Below are 27413 nucleotides of genomic sequence, written 5' to 3'. Positions count from 1 at the left end.
GATCACTTTTTGTTGGTAAAAAATAAGTTCATGATGATGAAAGTCTGTCTTAAAAGGATAAGGGGATGGAAAATGGAAAGTTCTCCATATTGAAACAAATTTTTAAATATTAGTGCTTTAGGCTGTCAAAATAAATATAGTGTTTATGTGAAAATTGTAGTTTTCACTTGAACCTTAAATTATGGATTAAAAAAAAAAATCACCTTTCATGATTCTTACAATGATAGAAATGCTCAGTCATGAAAGTTTACATAAATTCCTCCCTTTACCAGGCAACTGAGTCAGCCAACGGGTCCTGTTGAGAATGCCCAAGTCTTAAATTTCTCCTCTTTTAGAATGAGTTATGCATTTGTCAATCTATCATTAATAAGACTATCTGAGGTCTTTAAGAAGTCCATTAAAAGACTTAAGCCACAATATATTATTTTGTATAAATGGTTAAAAAAAAACCATACACACACACACACACTCACATGCACACGCACGCACACGCACACACACACACAGCCCAGATTGTGTGGAAAGTATAGTATTATCATTTAGGGAAAGAGATGAGTAGATAAAACCAGCATTTGATTTGTTTGCTTTCGTCATTTCCTAGGCCAATGAATTCTTTATGTAAGTGTAATAATGATAATAATACAAATTACATATATGTGTATATTTTTTTCTTTAAAGTTTTTTTTTTTTTAAACTTTGACACCCTTGACATTTGGAGCCAAATCATCCTTGTGATGGAGGATGTCCAATGCAATGTAGGGTGTTTAGCAGGATCCCTGCCTTAGATCTACTAGATGCCAGTAGCACCCTTTCCCCTTGTATAACAGCCAAAACTATCTCTAGACATTGTCAAATGTCCCCTGGGTGGCAAAATCATCCTTGGTTGAGAACCACCACTTTAAAGCAAAATCTAAGCACTTTTCATACCATTACCTAATCTTCATTGACATTTAATGACTGACGGATTTTTCCATCAAGCTGATCAACCACAGATTAAGCGTTCCTCTAAGCTGGGCATTTAGATGGAATCCGCGTACAGATAAGGCTCTCAGGAACATCTTCATGTTGTTAATCTTTTCTTCCTTTAATTCAGAAATATTTCCTTAGGATCAATTCCCAGATATGGAATTAGTAGGATCAGTTCATTTGGCAGGATGGTAAAATTGTAAAACCAGGGCCTTCAGCAAAAGCCTGGAATAAGTAAGTTTGAAGACTCTTGGCGTAGTCAAGCTTTCCTCTCCCCAGGTCCACTGAAGGATCTGGGATGCTGTTGCCTGGGGAAAGGAAACCAGTGCTGCTTCTCCGTGTACATAAAGCCCATTTGCAGACATTTCACAGAAAAATGAAGTGATACAAGTGGTGCAGATGGTTGTAGGAAAGCATTTGTATAGACACTGCTGGGCAAAGCTGTCGTAAACGTATCAGAAACATTATAAATAATTTAAATAATTAGGTATCATTGGCAGCAGAGAAAATTACTATATTTAAAAGAAAATGTGTTTACCCAGATTTGACTTCCTGGATAGGGGGGAAACTTCACACACTGGGTACTGTTGGGGATGCCCCTGGAGTGTGGCAGAGGAGTGGGGGCATCGTGTGGGGTTCCAAGTGCAACGTTGACTCGCAGATCTGCTCTGTGAAGGAGTTTTGGCAGAAAGGGTGTCTGAGTAGGTGCCAATTTCTTACGTGCAAATTTCACTTCAGTTGCTGGTTTTCAAGCTTTTATGTAATTCCACATCTGTCACCTGGTTCTAAGCCACAGGTGCTGTTGGGTGTTTCTGCTCTGCAGTGTGATTGCTGGGAAGCCGGGCTGGGTTGTGTTCCGTAGACCTGGGCTTTCTCGTTGCCCAAGGTCAAACCTTGTTTTATTTATCATCGTATCCTCTGTGAGGCCAGGGAGAGATCTGTTAAACAGCTTCACAGGAGATTTATCTTAGTAAATGATTGATCCGGTGAGGGCTGAGATGGAGTTTACTCATAAAACATTTGCTGAGAGAGTTTAAAGTCTCAGAAAACTGTCAGTAAGCACTGTCAGCTCCTTCTGAAGGAGCCGTTTACATGACACAATTACTTTATCAATTCTCAGTCCTTTACTCAACTGTGTATATGGTTTACAAAGAGTATTTTACAAAGAGTATTTTAAATGCCATTCTATTACCATTCTATTAATTTGAGAAGCAGGAAGAAGAACGGGGAGGAAAAATCCCCATAAACAACCTGTACATAACCACTATTAGTATTTTGGTATACTATTTCCTTTGTCTGCCTGATAATTTTTTTGCATATGACATACCCATAGTTATATTCATCAGATACATATGAAATGTGTGCCCTTTATCCACTTCACAGATGCCTTTAAGCATTTTTCTATGTTATTATATGATTTTCCAAGCCATTAATGCCTATTTCATAAGTGATCAGTGGGGATCCCTAATTCACTCAGCCATTCTCTCACTGATGGACAGTTAGGTTGTTTGTAGTTTTTTTACTTTATAAATAATGGAAGTCTTTATGTAACATTTTTTGATTAAAAATTATTTCCTGAGGCAAAGTATTTAGTAATGGAATAATAGATCAAAGAGAAAAAAAACCCCATATAGTTTTGGATACATGTCGAATTGTTCTTTGAAAGAAAATAGTTTTTTTTAAGTTGATGTATTAGATCCAATATTGCTGTTAATTGGAAAGGGCCTCCACTCAAATGATCTAAACTTGTGAGATTCAGAAGAATGGGACAGGAGAAAAGTATGGAAACTTGAATACTCCATTATTGATGGGCAAGCTGGCAGTACCTGGAAGATGTGTTTGAGAAAACTGGCTGCCCTCATTCTGGGGTGGATGGTGTTTAACTCTGCCCTGGGTGCAAGGGGTGGGATGGCCTAGTGGAAAGACGAGGAAGCTGTGGTTCCCGGGGAGGTTTCAGCCAGAAGAGATGTGTGAATCCCTTTGCAGAAAGGCTAAGGCACATACTCTAGAATCCTAGAGGACCAGGAGGGGGAGCTGCACTCTGAGTTGGTCCTGGTTTTTGAGGTTGGGGAAGATTTTCTTACCGTTGGGGAGACCCAGAGGCACAGAGAAAGACCCTCCTTGTGCTTTGACAGCTGAAGTTTGCCCGTTTGCCCAGTGTTGACTCAAAGAGCAGAAACTGCTGTGCCTGCCACCAAGACCCAACAACTTGATGTGACTACAGAACAGAAAACCGTGATCACACAGTGAAAAAAAAAAAAGAACTGGCACAGAGCAACAAGAGGAAGACAGACCCAGGTGGATACCTGGTACATGTAGCTGACAGGTGAAGTCAAGCTGTTGGAAGCACCCGATGAGAACTCTATCACATAAGTCATAAGAGCTATTCAAGAATATCCAAGTAGAGAATCGAACAAGACTTTCTAGAATTTGAAATTTCTTGAATTTAAAAATTCACTAGATAAACAGAGATTCACATCAGTGACCCAACATGTAATGTGGAAGAAATAGCTCACAGTCCAGAGTAGTACTATCATGGACTTCATAAAGGAAAAGATAGGCTCAGAGGACAGATGCAAATGACATAAGATGTGTATTTCAAAGGAAAATGTAGAACAGAGATGGGTGGGGAGGTAGTAATGAAACAGTTAACAGAGGGAATTTTCTCTGATTTGCTGCTTGAGAGTGCTTACTTGATTCTCAAAAGGATGAAGAGAAAGCACACCCACCCACCCCCAATTGTATTTTAATAAAAGTTTTGAATTCCAAAGATAAATAAAAAACCTGAACTTGCCAACACACTATCATGTTTCCCCGAAAATAAGACCCAGCCAGACCATCAGCTCTAATGCATCTTTTGGAGCAAAAATTAATATAAGACCTGATATTATATTATACCCGGTATTCTATATTATATTTATTATATCATATTATACCCAGTCTTATAGTAAAATAAGAACGGGTCTTATATTAATTTTTGCTACAAAAGACACATTAGCGCTGAATGTCTGGCTAGGTCTTATTTTCGGGGAAACACGGTAAGTTATCTACAAAGAAAACCAAAGAAATCCAACATCAGACTTGTCCACTTCAGCACTGGAAACTAGAAGACAGTGGAATGCCATCTACAGACTAAAAAGACAGAAGAATTCAGTGTCCAGCCCCCCACATATCAAGGCAACGCGACAGTATTTGTAGATATGCAAGATTTTATATACCTCATGTATCCTACTCAAGGGAGACATCAAGAAAGCATCTCAATCAATGAAAACTGATCAGTAGAGAAATTTCTAGATCGGGAGATAAAGAGATGAAAATAATAAATTTTGCAGATTGGTAACCACAAGAGTGCCACAGAGATACGAAAGACAGTTTGGGGAATATAATCAATAATGTTGTAAAGATTTTGTAGGGTATCTGATGGACACTTGTCTTATTAGGGAGACCACTTCATGGATGGTATAGATGCCTGACCACTGCACTGTACACCTGAAGCTGAAGCTAAATAATAATGAATGTCAACTATAATTTAATACATATATACATAGTCACGGGATGTGGAGTACAGCATAGGGAATAGAGTCAGTGGAATTTTAACAGCTATGTACAATGTCAGAGGGGTAGTAGATTGGGGGAGGGAGGTTATCACTTTGTTTAACTATAGCATTGTTCTGTATACCTTAAACTAATAAAAAAATAAATTTTGCAGTACAGTTAAATTTTACAGTATGATAACAGCCTGATTAAAATTTTGTGATGTTAGGTGTCACATAGGATTCTTGAAATAGAAGAACCATTGTAATGAAAAATTTTGTAATAGTCTGGAATTGAAAATAATTAAGTGCTAGCTGAACTCAGGAGTTAAGAAGTAAAATATAGGTGTCCTAAAAAGTTTCAACTTTGATGCCTGGGGGATCAGTAGGAAAACAAAGCATTCTGCAAGGGGAGAGTTAATTCTGATATTTTGATGTAAAAAGAAGATGTAATGTTACTTAGGATTGTTAAAACACTGAAAGTAACCACTGTAAGAATTGAAAAGCAGAGGAGAAATGAGGAAACAAAGAAGATACATAGGAGCTTGAATCAAGAGAAGAAAAATAAGGAAAAGTATGAAAGAAGAAATTAATGAAAAATGTACAGTAATCAAAATGGAATGCATATAACTTACAGTTGAATCAATGAATGGGCTGAATTCTCTATTAGAAAAGCAGCAAAGAAATCTAACTGCACAACGTTTAGAAGAAATAAGCCTAAAACAAACAAGAAGAAACGTTAAAAATTAAAAAACAGGAATGGAAGAGTTACTGGGAAAAACTGTGAAGGAAAAGTTCGTATCAAAGTAGAATTTAAAATAAAAAAATATCAAAAAGCATTAAGAAGAACAGTATGTAATGATAGAATATTTGGTTTACAAAAGGGATACAAGATATAAGTGGTTAATTAGGAAACACCATAGTACCTAAATATATAAAACAAAAGCACCTATAAATACAAAGATTACTTTAAACAAATTACATAAAAGATCTTTCAGAATTTGAAAGGTTTAGTTATACAGAAAATCAGTAAGGACAGATGACCAAATGAATACCAACAAGTTTGATTTAAGAGATACAAAACTTTGTGTCCTGTAAGTGGATAGTATCTACTGTTTTCTTCAATTTCTCAGAAACTTTATAAATTTGATTGCTTACTTGGTCACAGAGAAAACCTTCATACATTTTAAAAAATAATGATTTCATAAGTCATTATTTATCTACAACCTGATAACATTTGGAAGAAAATGAAAGCTGGCCAAAATGTGTCCTGTTTAAAAATAACAAATTCCTAGATGAAATAAATCAGAACAAGTCAAGTAAATTGCACATAAAGTAGTAAAACATTTATGCCATAATTATTATATTTAGAAGAAGAAAGTGCTTGCCTTAAAACCCACAGAAAACTTAAGACACATGTACTAATCATTCATCTTAAAAATTTTTTTAAACATTCATAAACTAATAGGAACAAAGTAGGAGATAAAAGCAAACTGAATGAAACACACACATAAAAACAAAGAGAATAGAAGAAAAAACACATACTGACTTACTGAAAACACCAATGAAATAAACTCTGTGCCTGCTTAATCAAGGGGCAAAGTAAGAGCAAAAACATACAAGAGTAGTATTGAAAAGGAGACTGAACACCAAATAATGAGGATATAAATAAATTTGAAAAGTGACAGCAAATGGGTGACTGCCTTGAAGAATGAATGTAAATGAGCTAAAATTGTTTCAAGAAGCAGTACAGAACTAACAAAGCCCTATAGGAAACTTTTGAAGGGTCATAAAACACCTATTGCATAAAACAGGTATCACATTTAGATGGTTTTATAGCTGTGTTCTACTTGGAGTTAATTTTAATCCACTGAAGTTAATAGAAAAATGGAAATGCTCCAATCAATGTCTTGAAGCTAAATAACTTTCAAAATTGGAGAAAGTATGCCTTCCCTTCCCCTCATACAATCATAGATCGATGCTACTTCTGAATACAGATGTTAAAATACTAAAAAAAATTTGTCATTTTCAGCTATTTCCCAGAAGAACAATATATTACAACCAAGTAGTTTATTCTGCTAATGCAAGGATGATTTAACACTGGCACAATTAGCAATATGTTTAGTGAGAAAAAGCAAAAACTGCTAGATGCTGCAAATACAACCAGTCAAATGAAATAATCAGTATAAATTGTGGTGAAGGTATAAAACTATCTATTAACAACTTATGCTTATATATTTAAAAAAACAAAGATTCCAATTTTGAGGAGACTGATTTTTGTTTATCTTGTTTTTATTATGTTTAACTGCTTTATTCTAGAAATAACAGTTGGAAATGTGGGGTGGGAAGCAGGGATAGATGGGAAATCTCATTCATGATATTAACAAAAACTATAACACCATATTAGGAGAAATTTAAAGAAAGTGCATGGCTTATAAAGCAACACCTGAACATGTAGAAATATATATCAATCCTTCCAAAATTAATGTTTGATTGGAATAAGAAGTATCAGTATAAACTCACTTTAAAAAAAATAGAGAGAGATATACAAATAGGTAGATATAGAAATAAATGTGTGCTTGCATCAGTTACTATACATACATACATACATACATACATACATACATACATACATACATACTCTGGCTGTCTGCTGAGAAAGCCGAGAACCAATGACACCCCAGTAGCAATGAGCACACCTAAGCACCCATATTTTGCTTTCCAAATATCATTCTCCAGTAAAAGAAGTCAGAGCTCTATAGACCAGTGGTTGATTTCAGCATTGAGACAGATAAAATATAAAATGAGCCTGGACTATTTTGAAGTTCTCAAAGGGGCATAGCAGCCACCCCAAAAGAGTTCCTGGTGACCAAAGTTGGAACAATTTGAGCAAAATAATGATATTGGATTATAACCCATAGAATAAAACTATTCATTCATGGCCGTGTGAATATTTACTAATTCAATGAGAGAGGAGATAGCTCCTATTTATAGAAGAATTCCAATGGAAAAAGTGTGAAAGGAATGAAAGAAATCGAAAATCACCACTGGAACACCACAGTAACTGATTGCTACAGGTAAGTTCTACCAATGGATGCTAAATCAGTGAGTGAAAGTTTGAGGAGAAAGAGATATTTGCATAGTATCAAAGTATCTTCCTTCAAGAGATTTATTAATTGGAAAGAGAAAAATAGCAGCTTTACCATGGATGAACCTGGCAGACACCATCTTGACCAAATGATCAACATTACCACCGGTGATAAGATGGATTTCCTGAGAAGGGTACATCATTTCTGTGTTATTCTTGCCAAAGCTGCATAACCTCAAACAAATTATGAGAACACACCAGGCAAACCCAGAATTACTGACCAGTACTCTTCAAAAGTGTCAAGGTCATAAAAGATAAAAGAGGACTGAGGAAATGCCACAGATTGGAGGATTCTAAGGAGACACAGGAACTAAATGCAACGTGGACAGAAAAAGGACATTTGTGGAAAAACCAGTGAAAACCGAATAAAATCTGTAGTTTAGGTAAGTAGTACACCAGTGTTAACTTCTTAGCTTTGATAATTGTGCAATCACTGTGCAGGATTTTAACCCTGGGGAATCAGGGTGACATGGGGTATATGAGAACTCTGTTCTATTGTTTAAAATTTCATCATTAAAAAATTATGAGAAAAAAGCATTTGTGGGGGATAAAAACTGAAAAAACTGGAGAACTCCCATGAAGATTTTGTCACAGGCTGGGTATAATTTACCACAGATGTTCTCCAAGAATTCAAGGATCTTAAATTAAAAAAAAAAAAAAATACATACATACATACAGAGGGTGCCAAAGAAATGTATACACATTTTAAGACAGGAAAAAACTGTATTAAAATTGTAACACTCAATATATACTGATAACAAAAGATGAATACAAGTCATGTTTGACTTCTGCAATTATAAGAGGTGCTCAAAGTGGTTACCATCAGCTTAATTTTAATGTAGCTTTTTCCTTTCTTAAAATATGTATACATGTTTTTGGCACCCTCTGTATGTTTGTGCGCGTGTGTGTGTGTATAACAAGTGGTTACAGAAGATACAAGTGGGAATAATAATAAAATCACAACATAAACATAAATTGACATAACCCAAAATGGAAATAGCTCCTTGGGGGAAGATAAGCGAGTATGTGGGGAAATGAGCCAAATCTTTCTCTGCAAATAATCCCTAAAAACTGAAAAACCAAGAACTTGCAGTATAAGCATATTTTTTAAAGAACTGTCAATAATCAAAATAAACAACTATTGATTTGGGGGAGCAGGGGTCATGAGGGGTGGAGGAAGGCAAACAAGGAGACAGCTGGGTTTTTGGTAATAATCCTTATAGTACTTCCTGACACTTTTAACTCTGTGCATACATAATTAATAAAAACTGAAATTAAAATTGAGAATGCAAGTGGGAGCAGATGACACATTGACGGGGAGCACATGACTTTTTCAAGGACGTTTGCTGTGAAGGTGAAAAGAGAGATGAGTCAGTAGCTGGAGGGGGATGTGGGGTAAAGGGAGAGGCTTTAAAATGTGTTTGCTGGTGATGGGGATGACTTAGTAGAGAAGGGCAGCAATGATACAGGAGAGAGAACGGGTATGTACAGGAGTGAAGAAATGAGGAGAGAGGAGATGGGACCCTGGGGCCAGCAAGAAAGAAGGCATGGGATGTGGGACAGGGGCCTGGAGGGGCAGATTTCCCATGTAATTTCTTCTGTATTCTATGTGAAACAAGAAGTAAGGCCATCAGCTGAGATTGGGGAGGTCAGAAGAGAGCATAGGTGTGAAACAGTCATTTTAAGAAATTAGGAAAAAGAATTTCTTAGCAAAATACAGGAGGATGATATTGTTTAATGTGCTTCTATAATGTATGCGTTGACATTTTATTTAGGATTATTGCACTGGTTTTCTTTTTTTTTTTAATTAAAGTTTAGTGGAGTGATAATTGTTAGTAAAGTCACATAGATTTCAGGTGTACAATTCTGTAATATATCATCTGCATATCACATTGTATGTTCACCACCCAGAGTTGGTTCTCTTTCCATCATCATATATTTGATTCCCTTTACCCTCATCTACCAGCCCCCTGAGGGTTCAGTCTGTAGTTTCTGGTAAGGCTTTGTTATGCTGGTTTCATTAAAATTATTTGAAGATCTTCGTTCTTTCTCAGGGCTTGGCACATTTTGAATAGAATTGGAGTTAACTGCTACCTATATATAACAGATGTTAAAGACACCGTTTGTGAAACTTTCTGGGCATGATTATAACATTTTCTCACTTTCTTCTAGGATAAAATTAGTCTCTTCAATTTTTTTTCTCTCATGGGATAATTTCCTATAATAGGAAATATGTATGTATTATCTACAATATATATTGGAATATAAGAGACTGATAATAAATATGAATACATACATTCATTCTATTATCAGCTTGGTTTTGATTTATTTCACAGGTTCTTTCCATTTCTTTTTATCCATAATTGTATACCTATGCTTATGTCTTATTTGGGCTATGACACATTTCTAAATTAGATAACAGATTATCTATTTTATTGACTCTGTGTTTTCCCCACAAAACAACCCAGCTCTTGCATTTATTTTATATTTTTATTTTTTCGTTTTCTAATTCAACTATTATCTTCACTGATTCAGTCTGCTTTCTTTCAACTTCTGTTCTTTTTGAAACCCCTTGTGTTTGGATACCTCATTTATTTCTTTCACTTTTGTGGCTGATGCAATGGGGCCTGAAGACTGTGCACAAACAGAAGATTCAGGGCAAGGGAAGCGTTACTGAAACACCCTCCAGAAAAAGAGATCTGGCAGTGGCCACGACTCAGGCCAGTGGTCAGCTGCTTGCCTGAGGGGTTGGGATAAAAGTGGACACAGCCCTGCAGCCCGGACACAGACTGAGGTGTGTAGTATTCCTGAGAACCTAGAGCTCCAAGCCATCACCCTAACACTTTGCTGACCCGGCCCTCGTGAGATCCCCGTTTAGAACATTCAGAAAACCAGACGCCAACATATAGATTCAAGGAAGGAACCAACCTTCCCATCCAAGATGGGCTTACATATTAAAATTTTAAAGCACTTGAGGAAAATAACGCCAGTATAGACAACAACTGTAAAAGCAATGGAATTCACTCCAGTGAATCTGAAAATAACTTTGAAAAGAACCCAATGAGTAAACGTGCATTTTAAGACTGAAAGCAACAAACGAGTACGACAAAACCTCATAGACGCAGACAACAGTTTAGTGGTTACCGAAGGGTAAAGAGGGAGGGGAGAGGTAGATGAGGGAAAAGGGGATCCAATATATGGTGATGGAGAACTGACTGGGTAGTGAGCACACAACGCAATATATAGATGATGTATTATATACACTTGACACCTATGTAATGTTACTAACCAATGTCACCCCAATAAATTAAAAAACAAAACAAAACTCTTCTTACTATTAATCAAGAACATGTAGGAATGAAAGGACTAATTAGAAATTTTGGAAACACAATTTGAAAAATCTTGAGAAAAGTTGCTTTAAAGCCTAGTAAGTGGGAAATTCCAGAAAGGATATAGTTACTGAAACAATGAGTAAATGTGAAGATTGTGGTGGAGAATTTGCTTTGAACACAGCATAAGACATAAATATGAAAAACAAGAGTTAAAAAAAAGGAGAGTATGAAAAACTCCAACATAAAATATTTGAGATGTTCATGATTGAGAATTTTCCAGCATAGAAGACACATGAGTAGTCCAGTTATAAACACAGCAATATAAATAAGTGTAGATCTGCATATTGATAATTCATATTGAATTGGCAGTACGAAGAAAAAGAGAAAATGATAAAACAGAAAACAGAAAATACATGTTACCTACAAAGAATTGACCAATGACAGTAATACCCCCACCTACAGCAATAACAGCCTAAAGACTAAGGGATGTCTTCAAAATTGATCAAGACACATAGCTATAAGTCTAGACATTGTATATCCTAATAACTACCACTCAAGAGTAAGGGCAAAATGAAGGTATTTTCAGACACAAAAGTAGATACTTTAGTACTAATAAACCTTTGCTAAAAGAATTACCAAAGTACTTACTCTTAAGCAAGAGGCACTATAATGCAAAAAACAATGGTGAACAAATAAATCAGTAAAATATATGAGAAAACAGAAATAACTAGAGAGTTGGAAAACAAACTAAATTTTTGTGTGAAAACTCAGACTCAAAAGGACACCAGGAAATAATTGTCTCCAAATTCTAAGAGGGACGGAGAGGGTCTTGATTGGGAGGGTTGCTTAGAGTGGACAATGTTCTAGTTTGAGTTGGTGATGGCTCCATAGCTGTTTGCTCATTAAAATTAATTACTCATTAAAATATATACAGTAAGCACTCACTTAACGGCCTCAATAGGTATTTGGAAGCTGTGACTTGAAGCAAAAAGATATATAATGAAACCAATTTTACCACAGGCTAATTGATAAAAATAAGAGTTAAGTTTTATGGCATAGTTCTGGTCACAAACACATCAGTAAGCTTCAACATAAAGACCTCAAACACTGGTAATATTCAACACTGAAATGAATGTGAGCTAGACATACATTTAAGAAAGCTTAATAAAAACAAGAAAGATAATTATTTTCCAACCCACTTATTCCAGTTCAGGGTTGAGTGGCAGAACCTCTCCCAGCAGCTCAGGGTGGAAGGTGGGACCCCACCCTGGATAGGATGCCTTTCCATCACCTGGCACATTCACACCCACGCCATTCAGATGGGGACAATTGAGACACACCAATTCACCTAATGTGCACATCGTTGGGATGTGGGGGGAAACCAGAGTACCTGGAGAAAACCCACGCAGACATGGGGAGAACATGCAAACTCCACACAGACAGTGGTTTGGGCTGGAATCAATTTTTTTTTTTAATCAATGGTATGAAACAACATTGAAGGAAACAACATTATTCAAGGACCTGCTGTATATGTTTACATACTTTTCTGAATGTTATATATATGATGTTTATATTTGGAATACTAAGGACTAAATTATATAACATAGCTATAAATGCTTTGGAATTCAGAAAAGGAGTTAAAGGGCTTTAATTGTAGAAGTGTTTGTAGAAAAGGTAGATTTTGAACTTAAACTGAAAAACAAATAGTCATCGCATATATGAAAACAACAGAAGTTGTTTTCCTCTAGCTGGACAGAAGGTGAAAAGAGACCATTTGTAGGACAGGGTTAAGACTTACAAGGGGTTTTTGTTTTGCTTTGCTTTATTCTTAATAGGGAGGAAAGCTGGTCTCCTCGAGGAAGGATGTAAATTTAAGCAAAGTCATTACTGACTCTTCCCAATGCCTTCCTCAACAGTACATTGAATTAGTCACCAGGAATTGTCCATTTTACCTCCACTCCTTGTGCAAAGAAAATTGTCTTTTTACTCCTCTGCATCTTTGTGAGTAGCCAAAATAACCTTCATCATCACTCTCTCTACTTTCCAAAAACAGAGTGCTACCTGTTATCCTAGAGGATATCCAGGTTGCAAAGGTGGAAAAAAAATTTTGCAGAGCAAGGTGTGGTCTGAGTCCATTTTCTTTCATGTAAAAATAAATGACAAAAAGCTCATTCGTATATATCAATGTTTTTATAGCACCGGAGTCTGTCACTTGAACTGCTCCATCAGTAGTGGCAGCCAATAGTCTGACCTCCCAAGCAGCCATGCTTTACACAACAGTCAGTAATCTTTTAAAATCATCAGTGAGGCAACACATCCTTCTCCTTTTCCTATAGAAAACCCAAACTCCTTACACTGATAAGTTGGTTTTTTCCCCCCCTTAGCATGAGGAGGGACTCCTTTGTCTCAGACAACTGCAGAGTTGAGGGATAGGACTTGTTTCAGTCATGGCTGGATCCAGGTGCTCATCCAGTGGTTCTGTTTCCCTCTTTGGCTTAATTCCCAACTTTCTCTACATGATAGCAAAGGGGCCACTAGCCATTGGAAACATTCGTCACTCTCTCAGGTGATCTCCAAGAAAAAAAAGTCTTTTTACCAAGAACCTCACCCAAAGTTTTATGGAGGCTTCTGATTGGCCTGGCTTGGATCACGTGCCTGGAGATGGAGGTGTCGGGGAGCAAGACATCCTTCCTGGCTAGAACTGAGTCACATGCCCATCTCTGGAGGCATAAACTGTGTGCCCTTGGCTTTTGGCAGGGGGCTTACAACTTTATTGAGATAGAATTCATATATTATACAATTCACCTATTTAAAGTGTGCAAGTCAATGGTAATGGTTTCTAGTATATTCCCAGAATTTTTCCACCATCACCCTGATCAATTTTAGAACATTTTTATCACCTCAGAAAGAAACTCCTGCTCATTAGCTGTCTCCACTTGCTCCATCCCCACCCCAAGCAATTTTCTGTCTCTATGCATTTACCGGTTCTGGCCATTTCATATATTAGGTTGGTGCAAAAGTAATTGAGGTTTTTGCAGTTTAACCTTTTAAACTGCAGTTACTTTTGCACCAACCTAATAAATGGAATCATGGTATGTGGTCCTTGGGAACTGGCTTCTTTCCCTTACTGTAACGATTTCAAGGTTCATCCATATTGTAGTGTGTTACCTTTTAAGGGCCGTGTAAGACTTTAACGATCTGCTGGCTCCCGCTTACCCTGCTGTCCTCGTGTTCGGCTGCTGTCTCCCTTGCCTGCTGTGTGCCCGCTTTAAGCACAGCGCTGCTTAGACCTTTTGCATTGGGACAAGGGCCTGAAGGCGACATAGCACAGTGGGAACAAAACCAGATTTGACTAAGAAATAGGATCAACGGGCAACGCATTTGTTATTCCAGTGTTTCACAGTAAAACCATCCTTGATGTGAACAAGCGTTTTTTAAACTGCTTGCTTCTAAAGGAATACATAATTGCCTGTTGTATCTCTGGTGAAAGTAGGCCCTGGGTTTTCTGGGATCATCCCAGTTAGTTACAAAGCATCTGCCCCGGGCTCCCTTCAGTCACACTCTTAAGATGCCATGACCCACATTCTGGTTTGGAAGACACTGTCACCACATGCTTGTTCTCTTCTCTGCTCTCCAGGAGAGTGAAGAGGAACTGTACTCCTCCTGTCGCCAGCTGCGGAGGCGGCAAGAAGAGCTGAACAACCAGCTCTTCCTGTATGACACACACCAGAACCTGCGCAATGCCAACCGGGATGCACTGGTGAAAGAGTTCAACGTCAACGAGAACCAGCTCCAGCTGTACCAGGAGAAGTGCAACCGCAGGTAGGCCAGCCCCTTCACCACCTGCGAGCACATCCTCAGGTCTTGCTCCTTCAAGTACAGTGACCCTGGGTACCTGGGGCCAGGCTTCAGGCAGTTGCCATCGTCTTTAGAAATCCTTTGACTGATAGCCTTGGTCTAGTTCTCTTTGCTCTATAAACTAACTTATAGTAATATCTTAAGCATTTGCACCTTCCCTAAGTCAGATGTCATCCCTAGAAGGACTCTTCAATATGATAGTGAAAAAAATGATGACCACCTCCTTTTAAAGAGCCCCTAGCAAGTTCCCAAGAATGGGCTAGTCCAGTGGTTCTAAATCAGGGCAGAACCCCCGCCCCCACCCTCATCAGGGATACTTCTGATTGTGCTACAGACATGTAATGGCAGGGGTATAGCCAGGTATGCCTGGTGTCCTGCGATGTGCCAGACAGTCCTGCTCAACAAAGAACCAGCCCCCCAAAAATGCCCATACCAGCCTCCAATGGGAAACAGTATGCGGACTCCTTACCCATACTATTCTCATTTCATCTTTGCTTCAACCTGCAGAACGGCCATCACCCCAGTGCAATGACCAGGGAGGAAATTGAGACTCACAGAGGTTAAATGTCTTGCTAGGGGGCCCCTCCCTGACTCAGCCCTGTATCATCCAGCCATGAATGGCAGAGATGTGTGTGGACAGAGAAATGGTACAGAGCGCATGGCCTGTGTCTTAGCCTAATGGATGGCGGGGAAATGTGTTTTATTTCAGGTTAAGAGAGAAGAGAGTCAGCAACAGCAAGTTTTACTCATAGAAGCCAGGATGCATGTGTAAAGTAAGGGTGTCGTGTGTGTGCGTGTGTCTGTAAGTAGGAGAATGTGCTGTATGCGGATCCTGGGACTATGCTAATCTGCGATGTCATCTCCTCTTCAAGCCCACTCTCAAGATGACACTTGTGAAGAAGATCCATTCAGCATGAGTAGGGGTGATTTCCTATATTTTCATATTGGACAGTTTCTTAACTTATAATTCTCTATAGGGGATCCCAAAATTACGCTCCTCGTTTTTGGTCTCTCGTGTTCCAAACCTCATTGAATAAAAAGTGAAAATCTCGAACAGTTCAACCGTCTGTGCGCAACCTGCACACACACTAAGCAGGATTCCTTTTCCGGCCTCTAAAGACCCAGGTAATTTGACTTCCGTGGAAGATGAGCCAGCAATGTAAGGAACTAATAAATTAGCTCCCAAAAAGGAATTTTAATGAAAAGGCAAATGGTTCCAAATTAAGGCCATCAGATTTCACCAGGGTCCAGAGGGGAGCCCTGCCCCTGACTGCCACATCTGCCTGGCTTCCCTGCCCCAGGCCCGCGGGCTCGGCCCAATGCACTTTAACTACCAGCAGCTGGCTAGCTGGCTAGACAGACCTCCTGCTCCAGTACCTGAGTTGCTGGAATCTCTGTTCATTAAGACAATTTCTAGTTAATGGTAGAGATTGGCTTTGTGACTGGAGTTATTGTGGGTAGGAGGTAGATATCTTGGAGACTTTTTGGTTTAAAAAGACTGTTGGAAACAGAGACCCACTGAAGGCTCAGCCAGCTTCTTACCCACTAATGAGTTGGCTGCACAACTGCTCTGCCCACTAATGAGCTGGCTGTACAACTGCTGGAGAAGCTCTGGCTCTGCAGCTACCACAGACAAGAGGTCGTTTAGTGATTAATTAAATGAGGTGATGCAAGTTAGACTTCATTGGGGAGGGCGGGTATTTCTCTGGATTACCGTTTTCTGGAGCAGCAAAGCTTAAACATTAGAAAGCTACCAAAGATCTCAGATACAGCCTTCCCCAATGGGACAAACCTACCTGGGACAAGATAACAGTCCTCTGCCTCTTAAGATACAATTGAAAGATTTATACAGTGTGATGATTTAACAAGGCTTTTTAAAAATCAGGACAGTGGTGAGGAGAGTGGTCAGTAGAGTTGCAACTTCAAGTGAATTAAGAATCGACTTAGGGGAAATAAGGTATAACTGAAAAATGACTGTGGTGGGGAGGAACACACTAGCAGTAAGACTGGTGGCTTTACTTGGACAGATCTGGGTCCTAGGAACCCGCACAGCCGACCTCTAATTATCCTGGGCTTAGCATGTATGCATTGCTGAAGAGTACATTAAAACCAACCAGGCTCTGTCTGCTCAAAACGCCTTATCCCTTCATTCCACAAAAATGTCTTGAGCACCACCATACATACACCAAGCACGGTTCCAGGGTTTGAGGGTACACAAAACCCAAGTCCTATAAAATATCTAGCTGAGATTGTGGTTTAATTGTCAAATGATAAGCACAGTTAATTCGGGTCAAGCAAAATAGTCACAGGAACATCCTGAAAGATGACGGCAACACTGATGGATCCGGATGGATCCAAACCATGATTGTATGTGTCTTAAACTGCTTTTGTTCATCGTTTCCCTAAGGATATTATTTTGGTATCAGTTATTGCATGGAAAAATAAAGGGGGAAGGCTGATTAGATCATTTGAGTTTGGGAAACTTAGTTTATACAAACTTGAGTAATTCCTCTGTGAAACTTGGATAGTCTAAGGTTCACAGTGAAGAGGGGTGTAGAATATCACATGCCCCAAATTTGATCTCAGAACCCTTTTGCCAAGGAATATCGCATGCCACTGGAACACATTTGAGGACCTGCTGCTGTATTAAGAAAGCAGCCAGGCAACATAATCTAATACTTCACAGTTGACCTTTGAACACCATAGGGGTGAGGGGTGCTCACCCCCTCACCCTGTGCAGTTGAAAATCCACATATAACTTTTGACTCCTTCCAAATTTAACTACTAATAGCCTACTGTTGACCTAAAGCCTTACTGATAACATAGTCAATTAACACATACTTTGTATATTATATGTATTATATACTAAATTCTTACAATAAAGTAAGCTGGAGAAAAGAAAATATTAAGAAAGTCATAAGGAAGAGAAAATACATTTATGACATTTATTGAAAAAAAAATCCACGTATAAGGGGACCCATGCAGCTGAAACCTGTGCTGTTCAGGGATCAACTATACATGCTTTGTGACGTAGTTAAAACAAAGTCTCAACTTAAGCCACCGAGGCTTATGGTTTTTCAGCTAGGCCAGCCTTACTCTAAGCAGTCTACCAGAGCTTGGCAAGGAATACACAGGCTCGAATAGTTTTAGGGGATCAATTTTCAGATCCTCACCTTCCTATTATGTATTTTCTTAAGACTCATCTGCCTGAGAAAATGCCATTTTCTCCCTTACAAAAGAAAACATATCTTTCCCCATTTTCAGTTTTACTGTAGAGCATGACTCAAGAGATAAAATTCAAAACATAGATGTTTAGACAGTGAATGCCTCTTAACAACAGGGTGCAAGTCCTTTTGCAAGTCTGGTGATTCCCTGTTCTTTGCTTTCAACAAAATTGAAGGAACACCCCAAGTTTCTGAAGATTTTAGCATGTAACTCCGAAGGAGTTAGAAGAATTCAGTTACCTGCTATCACAAAACTCCTTCTGTTCCCACCTACTTATCTATGTGAACAGGGATTATCAACACTTTCATATGGAAAATTTAAAAGGAGAATAGAATTGATGCTGTACTATGGCCATTCTAACAGAGATAATATTAATCTACAGATAGATGAAATAATTTTGGGGGAAAAACCTTCCTTATATCCCTAAGTGATACATTGCCAATGAAATATTACTATGTTTAACAATTTATTCAAATTTGTACTATATTTATCGATCAAGCTCAATCCAAAAGAAAAATTTAAATATGTAGCGCCTGATGGTGATAGGATATTATATAATTGTGTTACAGCTCTCCCATTAAACCATAAAAAGGCCAAAAATAATTAGGCTAAAATTTTGAGGGGGGAGTAGATTCAAAACACAAATTCAAGGAGTAAAAGGAAAAATGTGACATTTCCTACTATTAAAAATTGCTTTCTTCATTTAATTTTTGAAAGGATGATGGTGCCTATCAAATAAGTATTGGATTTAGAGCCTCTTGGCTAAATTTAAAAAGGAATGTAGCAGTTTTTCAAGATGCAGTATCTACCATGTGCCAGGATTTACAGCCTTTGTAACTATTTATGACGAAAAAATTTAGACAAAAATAAAAAATTCACATAAGAGATATCTGAGCATAAAATTTTAAGTTGCTCATCAAGGGTCACTCAATGATGAGTTGTGTTTGGAAGCAAGAAGGATGGCTAAATACTTTTTAACACTTAAAAGGAATGTAATAACTCTCAACTTGTATGACATTTAACTTTTTGGAGGCAACCCTAAAAGCCATATTCTAGTTACCAAAAAGTTAATAATTAGATTAAGAAATATGCAGAATTACAAAATTGGCATTTGAAAACCACACAATGATTTGTCTCAGGTTTTTAATTTTCAATGTATTTTCATCTTGAAGAGCCAGATTCCACAGAGATCTGTCTCTCAGAAATTTCTACATTTCTTATTTTCCATTAGACTTTAAAAAGCTGCATTTGTAAACTTGTGTTTCATTATTAAAGCTTAATTTATTTTTTATATAAATAGTGTGTGCTTGTGTGTACATAGAGAAATATGTGTATGAATCACATAAATGTTGGCTAATATTGTGAAAATTAAATGGCTGTATCACATTTTTAAAAAATAAAAATTTGGTCTGAATGAATGCAACAATCTGCAGAATTTTTTTTTTTCTTTTCTTTTTTAAAGCTACTCATTTTTGCTCACATGTAAAACAATACAGAAATACTTCAGCCATGAGCTAGGTATAGTTACAATTCTTTTTTTTTTTTAATGTGTTTTTCTATCCTATTACAACACTTTTCTCTAGGTTACAGCTCTATCTTACTTTCAGAAAAACTCATTCTATGCAGAAACCCATATTTATAAAATTAATACATGACTGCTCTTTAATTCATCACTGAATTAAACATGGGAAGAATGCTTGGTGCTAGAGGGGCAATGAGGTATTTCTCAGTTAGGATGGCATGCTAGAACTGTCAATCACTGTGTTTTCTCAACAATCTCCAGTGTTGTGTTATTGTGACGGTCCCACCCCCAACCCTCAGCCCCTCAAGATTGGATTAGTCAGCCTGGTCCAAAAATTTAATAACAGACGATGATAAACCCCTGCAGTAGAAGATGAACAGCAAGTGGTTAAAAGCAAAGAAGGAATTAGAACTGCTAAAAGATCATTTTTTAAAATGGATAAAATCAGAACTCTCATAAAGATGTAATACAAACACGTCAAAAAATGTACTTAACTCATGAATTAACACGGGAACCAAAAAAATGTTACAACTGATTCAAAGGCAAATTCAAAAAACAATACATATATAGACTATCAGCTGTCTGCATTATCTGATTCTACACCTTTCCTTGTTTGAGTAATTCAGATGATTCTTGTCCATAGAAATGCAAATTGTGTCTAGTGGAGATTCAATTGATCATTGATCCAGGCTATTGACTAGTTTTGTATCTACCAAGCACATTTATTTCAGTATAACAGATGGACATGAAATCTGATGCCTACTTTACATATACCACACACGAAAATCAAGTCCAGTTAGATTATAGATCAAAATGTAAAAGCTAAAACAATGACATTTCTAGAAGGTATTCACAACCTGGGAGTAGGGAAAAACTTGTTTAAACAAAACAGCAAAGGAAGGCTGCTAAATTAGACTCCGTAAACTTCACAACTGGTATTTATCAAAAGATAGGGGCGGCCAGATGGCTCAGTAGGTTAGAGCGCTGTGCTCTGAACAACAGGGTTGTCGGTTTGATTCCCACATGGGCCAGTGAGCTGCGCCCTCCACAACTAGATTGAAGACAATGAGCTGCCAGAGGGGCAGCCGGATAACTCAGTTGGTTATAGCGGGAGCTCTCAACAACAAGGTTACCATTCAATTCCCGCATGGGATGGTGGGTTGTACCCCCTGCAACTAAAGACTGAAAATGGTGACTGGACTGGGAGCTAAACTGTGCCCTCCACAACTAGATTGAAGGACAGCTTGGAGCTGATGAGCCCTGGAGAAACATACTATTCCCCAATATTCACCAATAAAAATTTATTTTAAAAAATTATTTAAAAAAAAGATGGTTACAAGAGTGAAAAGGCAAGCCACAGGATGGAAGAAATTTGCAATAATATATCTAACAAACAACCTCAATTAAATATGACTTCATCACTCCAAGTCAATAAGGAAAAGACAATCCATTAGAAAAAAATATGGGCATATTTCAGGAATAAGCACCTCACAAGAGTATATGAAAATGGCTGTAGGCATATGAAAAGGTGTTCATTCATTATTCATTAGAGAAAATGCAAATTAAAACCACAATGAGGTACCACCACAACTTATTAGAGTGGCAAAAACTAAAAAGCCTAACAATACTACCAACTGTTGGCATGAATTAAAGGCAACTGGCACCCTGGTTATATAAATTGGTACAAAACTACATAATAAAGATGTTTGGCAGTCTCTACTGAAGTTAACTATATGCACACCTCATGACCCAGCAATTCCACTTCTAGATATATACCTAATAGAAATGCTTACGTGTGCTACCGAGACATGTACAAGTGTCCACAGTACTGTTATTCACAATAGGCAAAAATGAAAACGTTCTATTGTCCAGCTACTGAAGAACTGGTAAATTGTTTCTATAATGGAGCATATACAACAATGACAAATGACTCAGCTATAACAACATGTAACAACACGGATGGATCTCACAAATACAAGTTGAGTGAAAGAAACTAGACTCAAAATGTAGCAAAGTAAATAATGGAACAATAGGAGGACGTAGGAGACTACGAGTTCGGACAATTAAGTTCGCAAACTCATCCTAGAAAAAGTGCTCGAGACCTCATTGCTGAATATCATTACAGTCACCGTCGAAGTACTCCCCTTGGGAAGCTATGCACTGACACCAGCACCTAGTCCACCCTTCAAAGCAATTTTGGAACTCTTCCTGGAATGACCATCAGAGCTGTCGTCATATTACCCAAAATGTCTTCCTTTCAATAGTTCCTTTATCTTTTTTTTTTTTAATTTATTGGGGTGACAATTGTTAGTAAAATTACATAGATTTCAGGTGTACAATTCTATATTACATCATCTATAAATCCCATTGTGTGTTCACCACCCAGAGTCAATTCTCCTTCCATCACCATATATTTGATCTCCCTTACCCTCATCTCCCACCCCCCACCCCACTTACCCTCTGGTAACCACTAAACTATTGTCTGTGTCTATGAATTTCTGTTTCTCATTTGTTTGTCTTGTTCTTTTGTTGTTTTTGGTTTATATACCACATGTCAGTGAAATCATATGGTTCTCTGCTTTTTCTGTCTGACTTATTTCACTTAACATTATACTCTCAAGATCCATCCATGAGTTCCTTTATCTTTGGGTAAATAAAGAAGTCATTGGGGCCAGATCAGGTGAGTAGGGAGGGTGCTCCAATACAGTTATTTGTTTACTGGCTAAAAACTCCCTCACAGACAGTGCTATGTGAGCTGGTGCATTGTCGTGATGCAAGAGCCCTGAATTGTTGGTAAAAAGCTCAGGTCGTCTAAGTTTTTCATGCATGGCACTTCCAAACAGTAAACTTGGTTAACTGTTTGTCCAGTTGGTACAAATTCATAATGAATAATCCCTCTGATATGATAAAAGTTTAGCAACATCGTTGCAACAAGTTTTTAAACTTAATTGTCAGACCTTCATATAGGGTATTTGTAAGATGGAATAGAATAAAGTGGTGAAATGGTATGGAGCCCGGCATATATATTCACAACATGGATACTTTTAAATAGAGGAAAGCAAAATGCAAAACAATGCATACCCAGAGATACCATTTACACACATTTAAAAAAATTACAGGCAAAATAATATTGCTTGCAATAGACATACAGATAAGATAGGTAAACGTATAAAAATGGACATCTTGGTAAAGACTGAGTCAAGTGGGGAAGGTAAAGGCGATGTGACTGAGATAGGGAAAGGTAGTTTAACTCATTGTTTTATTTGATTTCTTCTTAAATATTAGAAATGTTTCCTTTTTACATATTAGAAACGTCACCATGCTTGGCACAGATGTAACGGCAGGGTTGCTCTACCAAAGAGGGATATAGATACATTCAAGCTTTCTGGTTCATAGGTGAATATCTAAACAGAAGAATAAATAATAATGGGGAAAAAGACAAGGGACGGAGAAGGAGAGGTAGGGGTAGAGGGAGTGGAATAGAGGGAGGAAGAGAGACAGAGACTAAAGGAAAAAATAAAGTATAAAAAAGATGTATCAGGCAAATTCTAATAAAAATAAAATTGATGCAGCATTGTTAATATCGGACAAATTACAATGCAAGGTAGGTGCTGTTTCAGGAGAAGAGCGTCCTTCGCTTCATATAGGAAAGAATTCAAACGTGAGCTGACATAGAGTTTAAAGTAAAAGTAAGTTTTTTTTAGCAGAAAGTAAAAAAAACAAAGGCCACCCCACAGACAAGAGTAGCGGTCTCTAATTGCTAGTGGAAGAGAGGCCCCCTCAATCCCGTGGCTGGGTTTATGTGTGTTTTCCGCTTCCATGGAAAATTCATTGGTATGAGGGGAAAGGAGTCTAGAAGAACAATGGTAAGTTTATCTTTAACTTCAGTAATTTACAAGAAAAATAGGGGCAGGTTGGTTTTTAACTCTTGTAAAGCACAACCTGTGTTTCATTTGCCATGGACTTAACTGCAGGGTTGGTCCTAGTGGAATCTCTAACCTTTTGAAGAGATTGCTCTGTGTCATCGATTAACGTCTGCTTGAGTTCTTTGCCTGAGCACGTAGGCAGCAGGCCTGGAATACAACCTCTTAGCTCCCTCTTCTGCAAAAATAGTCCTCGCGCCCATTCCCGATATTAGCACCGTGAAGAACAGTACCATTTACATTGGTAACAAGAACGTTGCCCCAACAAACTGTAACAGACACAAACGTGTATGCTTCTCACAGCATAGTTTTGAAAAGCGTAAAGCAGATTGGAGAAGAAAATAAGTTCACAATTATAGTTAGGGTCTAAACATTCTCTCTCTGAAAACGATAGTTGAAGGAGACAGAAATGTAAAAAAAAAAAAATAATAATATAAACGGAGCCACTTTAACATGGAGTCAGAGCTGCCATCCCAGAGGAACTGCCTTGCACGTCTATGCCTCAAACATCTGGAATGTTAAGACAGGGCAAAAGAACCTTTGGATTGGACCTAAAACAACATTATGTCCCAAACGATTGCTTGCAAAAATAACAAGACAGCAGATATTGTGACTGCTGAATTGATGGTTATTGGGCTGAAAATTAAAAACCTTGTTTAGAATTAATGTCACTGTGTTAGTTTATCTGCACCGATAGAAATGCCTTCCTTCTACTGATGTAATTGTTTCCCTTCCCTTTCTCATAAATACCCATTGCCTTTGTCTCCTAATTGGAACACTAATTGGGTTTCTGCCTGAATCAGTGCTTCCCTAATAGCTTTTTTTTCCTCTTTAATCTCAAGTAAATACTTGTTACCTCTCACTTTGGCCTTTTATTTTTAGGGTAACATATCCTAAGGACATAGAGAACCTGAATAATATAAGTCACAAATTCGATCAAATGCACACATATGCTCCTACTAACACACACTGAACTTTGTAACCAGAATTGGATTCAGGCACAGCACATTTACAAATATTGACTGAACACCAAGCCTTGGGACGGGGGGTTGGGGGAGAACTATTTTAATGGCTCTAATACAAGTCCAAATTCACTGCCACATGGAGGTCACAAACAGAAAGATATCCCTGCCACTGTGCTTATACTTGAAAACTTTAAAACCTGTTTCTAAAATACGTTTCTAGGTTAAAGGGACAAAACTTCTGCTCAGAAAGAAGAAAATTAGAGCTTTAAGTGCATTTATTCTAAAACAATAAAGTTAAAATAAATGATCTGAACTTTTAACTTAGAAGCTAGAAAAAAATAAAACCCTCAAAAGTAAAAAAGGCAATTAATATAAAAGAAATTCATGACACAGAGAACTAAAATCTAATAAAACTGATAAAATGGCTCTTTTTAAAAAAAGACTAATAAAATAGATAACTTAAGAAAAAAGAAAGCACAAATGAACAGTATCAGGAGTTTTAAAAAATGATCATTTGTAACTATAGAGGAGATTAAAAAAGAAGGGAAAAGACTACACTCAGCTTTACATTAAGACATTTGGGAGCATAAACAAATAGGCAATATTATATTAAAATGAAAATGACGAAATGTCCACCCATAATCCCATCGCCCACACTACCTTTCAGAGTTGGTCCAGTGGTAGCTGTGGGTCTCAGTCCTGGCCGAGGGGTGTAAGAAGAAATCACTGAATGGGATTTCAGGAAAACTTTGAAAACAGAACAGAGGCAGCTGGCATTCCCTTTGACCTTGCTTATCGTCTCTTTTCTTCTTGTCTGGAATGCTGCCTAGAAGTACACCCACCTTCTCAGGACCGTGAGGTGAGGCTCAGTAGAATGAAAGAGTGTGGAAAGATGGCGGCTGTTCCCTGATGTCGCCCGACCTGCTGACTTGTGGACCTTTTCTTTAAGCTACTCTGAGGTAATATTTTAAATGAGTAGCTAAATGAACGTCTGACACAGTAGAACCTATTAAAATTCTAATTCCACTCTGGGTGTCTACTGTCAAGACTCATTAGGAAATGTGTATAAGAGCATTCATGGTTGTGCTGTTTGATAAAGTGGCAAGCTAGAAAGAAAGGGAATAACCACCACCAAGGACATGATTAAATCAATAGTGGTGTGCTTACACTATGGTATGCTATGCCGCTGTTACAAAAATTAGAGATAGCTACCTTATTTGATAGTCATAAATAAAACACATTCCATGACATCATTGTATCAAAAAGTATCATACTTCTAGTGGTCCTATATTACGACAGCAAGATCTAAGCTGGGAACCACCAAGCTCACGGGATGAGGCTCCTCGCTTGGAGCCAGGTTGCAGCTCAGCAGGTGTGCCCAGGGTGGGGAGCAGAACTGCAATCTAAGAGTTAGATCTCCCTGCTCACAGACCTCACCCTTGGAGGTAGTTGAGTCACGCTGGTGACTTGGAGAGATTGGCAGGGAGGTGGGAGAGGTACAAGATATGACAATTAAGTTCATGAACTTATTGCAACAATGTTGCTCACCTTTTTTTGATATCAGAGGGATTATTCATTATGAATTTGTACCAACTGGACAAACAGTGAGCCAAGTTTACTATTTGGAAGTGCTGAAAAGCCTGTGTGAAAAAGTTAGATGAAAACAATCTGAACTTTTCGCCAACAATTCATGGCTCTTGCATCATGACAATGCACAAGCTCACACAGCTCTGTCTGTGAGGGAGTTTTTAGCCAATAAACAAATAACTGTATTGGAACACCCTCCCTACTCACCTGATCTGGCCCCCCGTGACTTCCTTCTTTATCCAAAGATAAAGGAACTATTGAAAGGAAGACATTTTGATGACATTCAGGACATCAAGGGTAATATGACGTTCCAAAATTGCTTTGAAGGGTGGACTAGGCACTGGCATTGGTGCATAGCTTCCCAAGGGGAGTACTTCAAAGGTGACTGTAGTGATATTCAGCAATGAGGTATGTAGCACTTTTTCTAGGATGAGTTCACGCACTTAATTGTCAGACCTTGTAGATGTAGCACCCACATGAGTTAGGAAAGTTCTGATGTGCACACAGAACAAGAGGTCTTCCTGCCTGGGGTGTGGGCAAGGCCAGCACTTCCACCTGCTCTGAACGTCCATCCTTGTCCAAGCAGGATATGTCTTCCTATTTTGCAAATTTGAGGCAGGATTACTAGAACAATAATCACAATATCAAGGACAATTCATTGTTTGATGCTATTATTCATTCTACTACTAATGCAGCACTGGCCAATTACAAGGAGAATTACCTATACTCAGGCAGCACAGATGGCATTTTAGGTTTGTGAGAAAATGCTGAGTAAAACATTTATGATGCTTTTTACAAATACCTTTGGACTTATGTTGCTATATTTACTGCAATATCAAGTTGAAGTTTTCTTTGTTGCTTGAATACTATAGTATTCTGTGAAAGAGTTTATTTTAATGCATTCACAAGGCTGATATTGGAATTCTTTCAAGTGCATCATTGTGGTGCATAATTTGTACCAATATTTACTGAAATATTTATTTTTTTCCACATGCACAATGGCTCCTGGCAGAGGAATTTATTCGAATGTATTATTATTGTTTGCTACATGGTTTTATCAATTTTTACTGATACTTGCTTTATTTTGCATGTATTGTCAAGGAATTCCTTTGAACCCACTAGATGTGTTTTGCTGCGAGTCACAGAAAAGGATCACTGACAAACATGTACATAAAATTTTATTTAGCTAGTTGATTTTATACTGATATTTCAGTGTTGGTAGACTATTACTGCATACTCAGAATTTAGCGTTTCCTACTAGATTCTACTATACAGGTACAAAATGATATTACCCACTCTAAACCACTTCACAATAATGTCTGATACGTATAATATGAAAAAAATACTTAATTCT

At 37.8% G+C, this 27413-nt stretch overlaps 1 protein-coding gene and 1 long non-coding RNA gene across 2 annotated transcripts in view; one reads left to right on the top strand and one right to left on the bottom strand.

Annotated features, from left to right (window-relative positions):
* The window catches only part of PLCG2 (phospholipase C gamma 2), a 139849-nt gene extending 123958 nt beyond the window's left edge, over positions 1 to 15891 (top strand). The window contains exons 32-33 of the mRNA XM_019743719.3: positions 14617 to 14801; positions 15547 to 15891. Coding sequence (XP_019599278.1) covers positions 14617 to 14801; positions 15547 to 15589 — 228 coding nt within the window. The 3' untranslated portion in view covers positions 15590 to 15891. The remainder of the gene's footprint in view (positions 1 to 14616; positions 14802 to 15546) is intronic.
* Positions 1 to 25265, bottom strand: part of LOC109453721 (uncharacterized) — a 39358-nt gene extending 14093 nt beyond the window's left edge. The window contains exon 1 of the long non-coding RNA XR_002138368.3: positions 25133 to 25265. This is a non-coding gene — a long non-coding RNA (uncharacterized LOC109453721). The remainder of the gene's footprint in view (positions 1 to 25132) is intronic.
* Positions 25266 to 27413: the final 2148 nt, after the last annotated feature.

This window comes from Rhinolophus sinicus, chromosome 8 (assembly GCF_057876585.1).
Source record: "Rhinolophus sinicus isolate RSI-liver-muscle chromosome 8, RSI-T2T, whole genome shotgun sequence".
Taxonomy (NCBI): Eukaryota; Metazoa; Chordata; class Mammalia; order Chiroptera; family Rhinolophidae; genus Rhinolophus; species Rhinolophus sinicus.
This window is presented reverse-complemented; position numbering and strand designations above follow the sequence as displayed.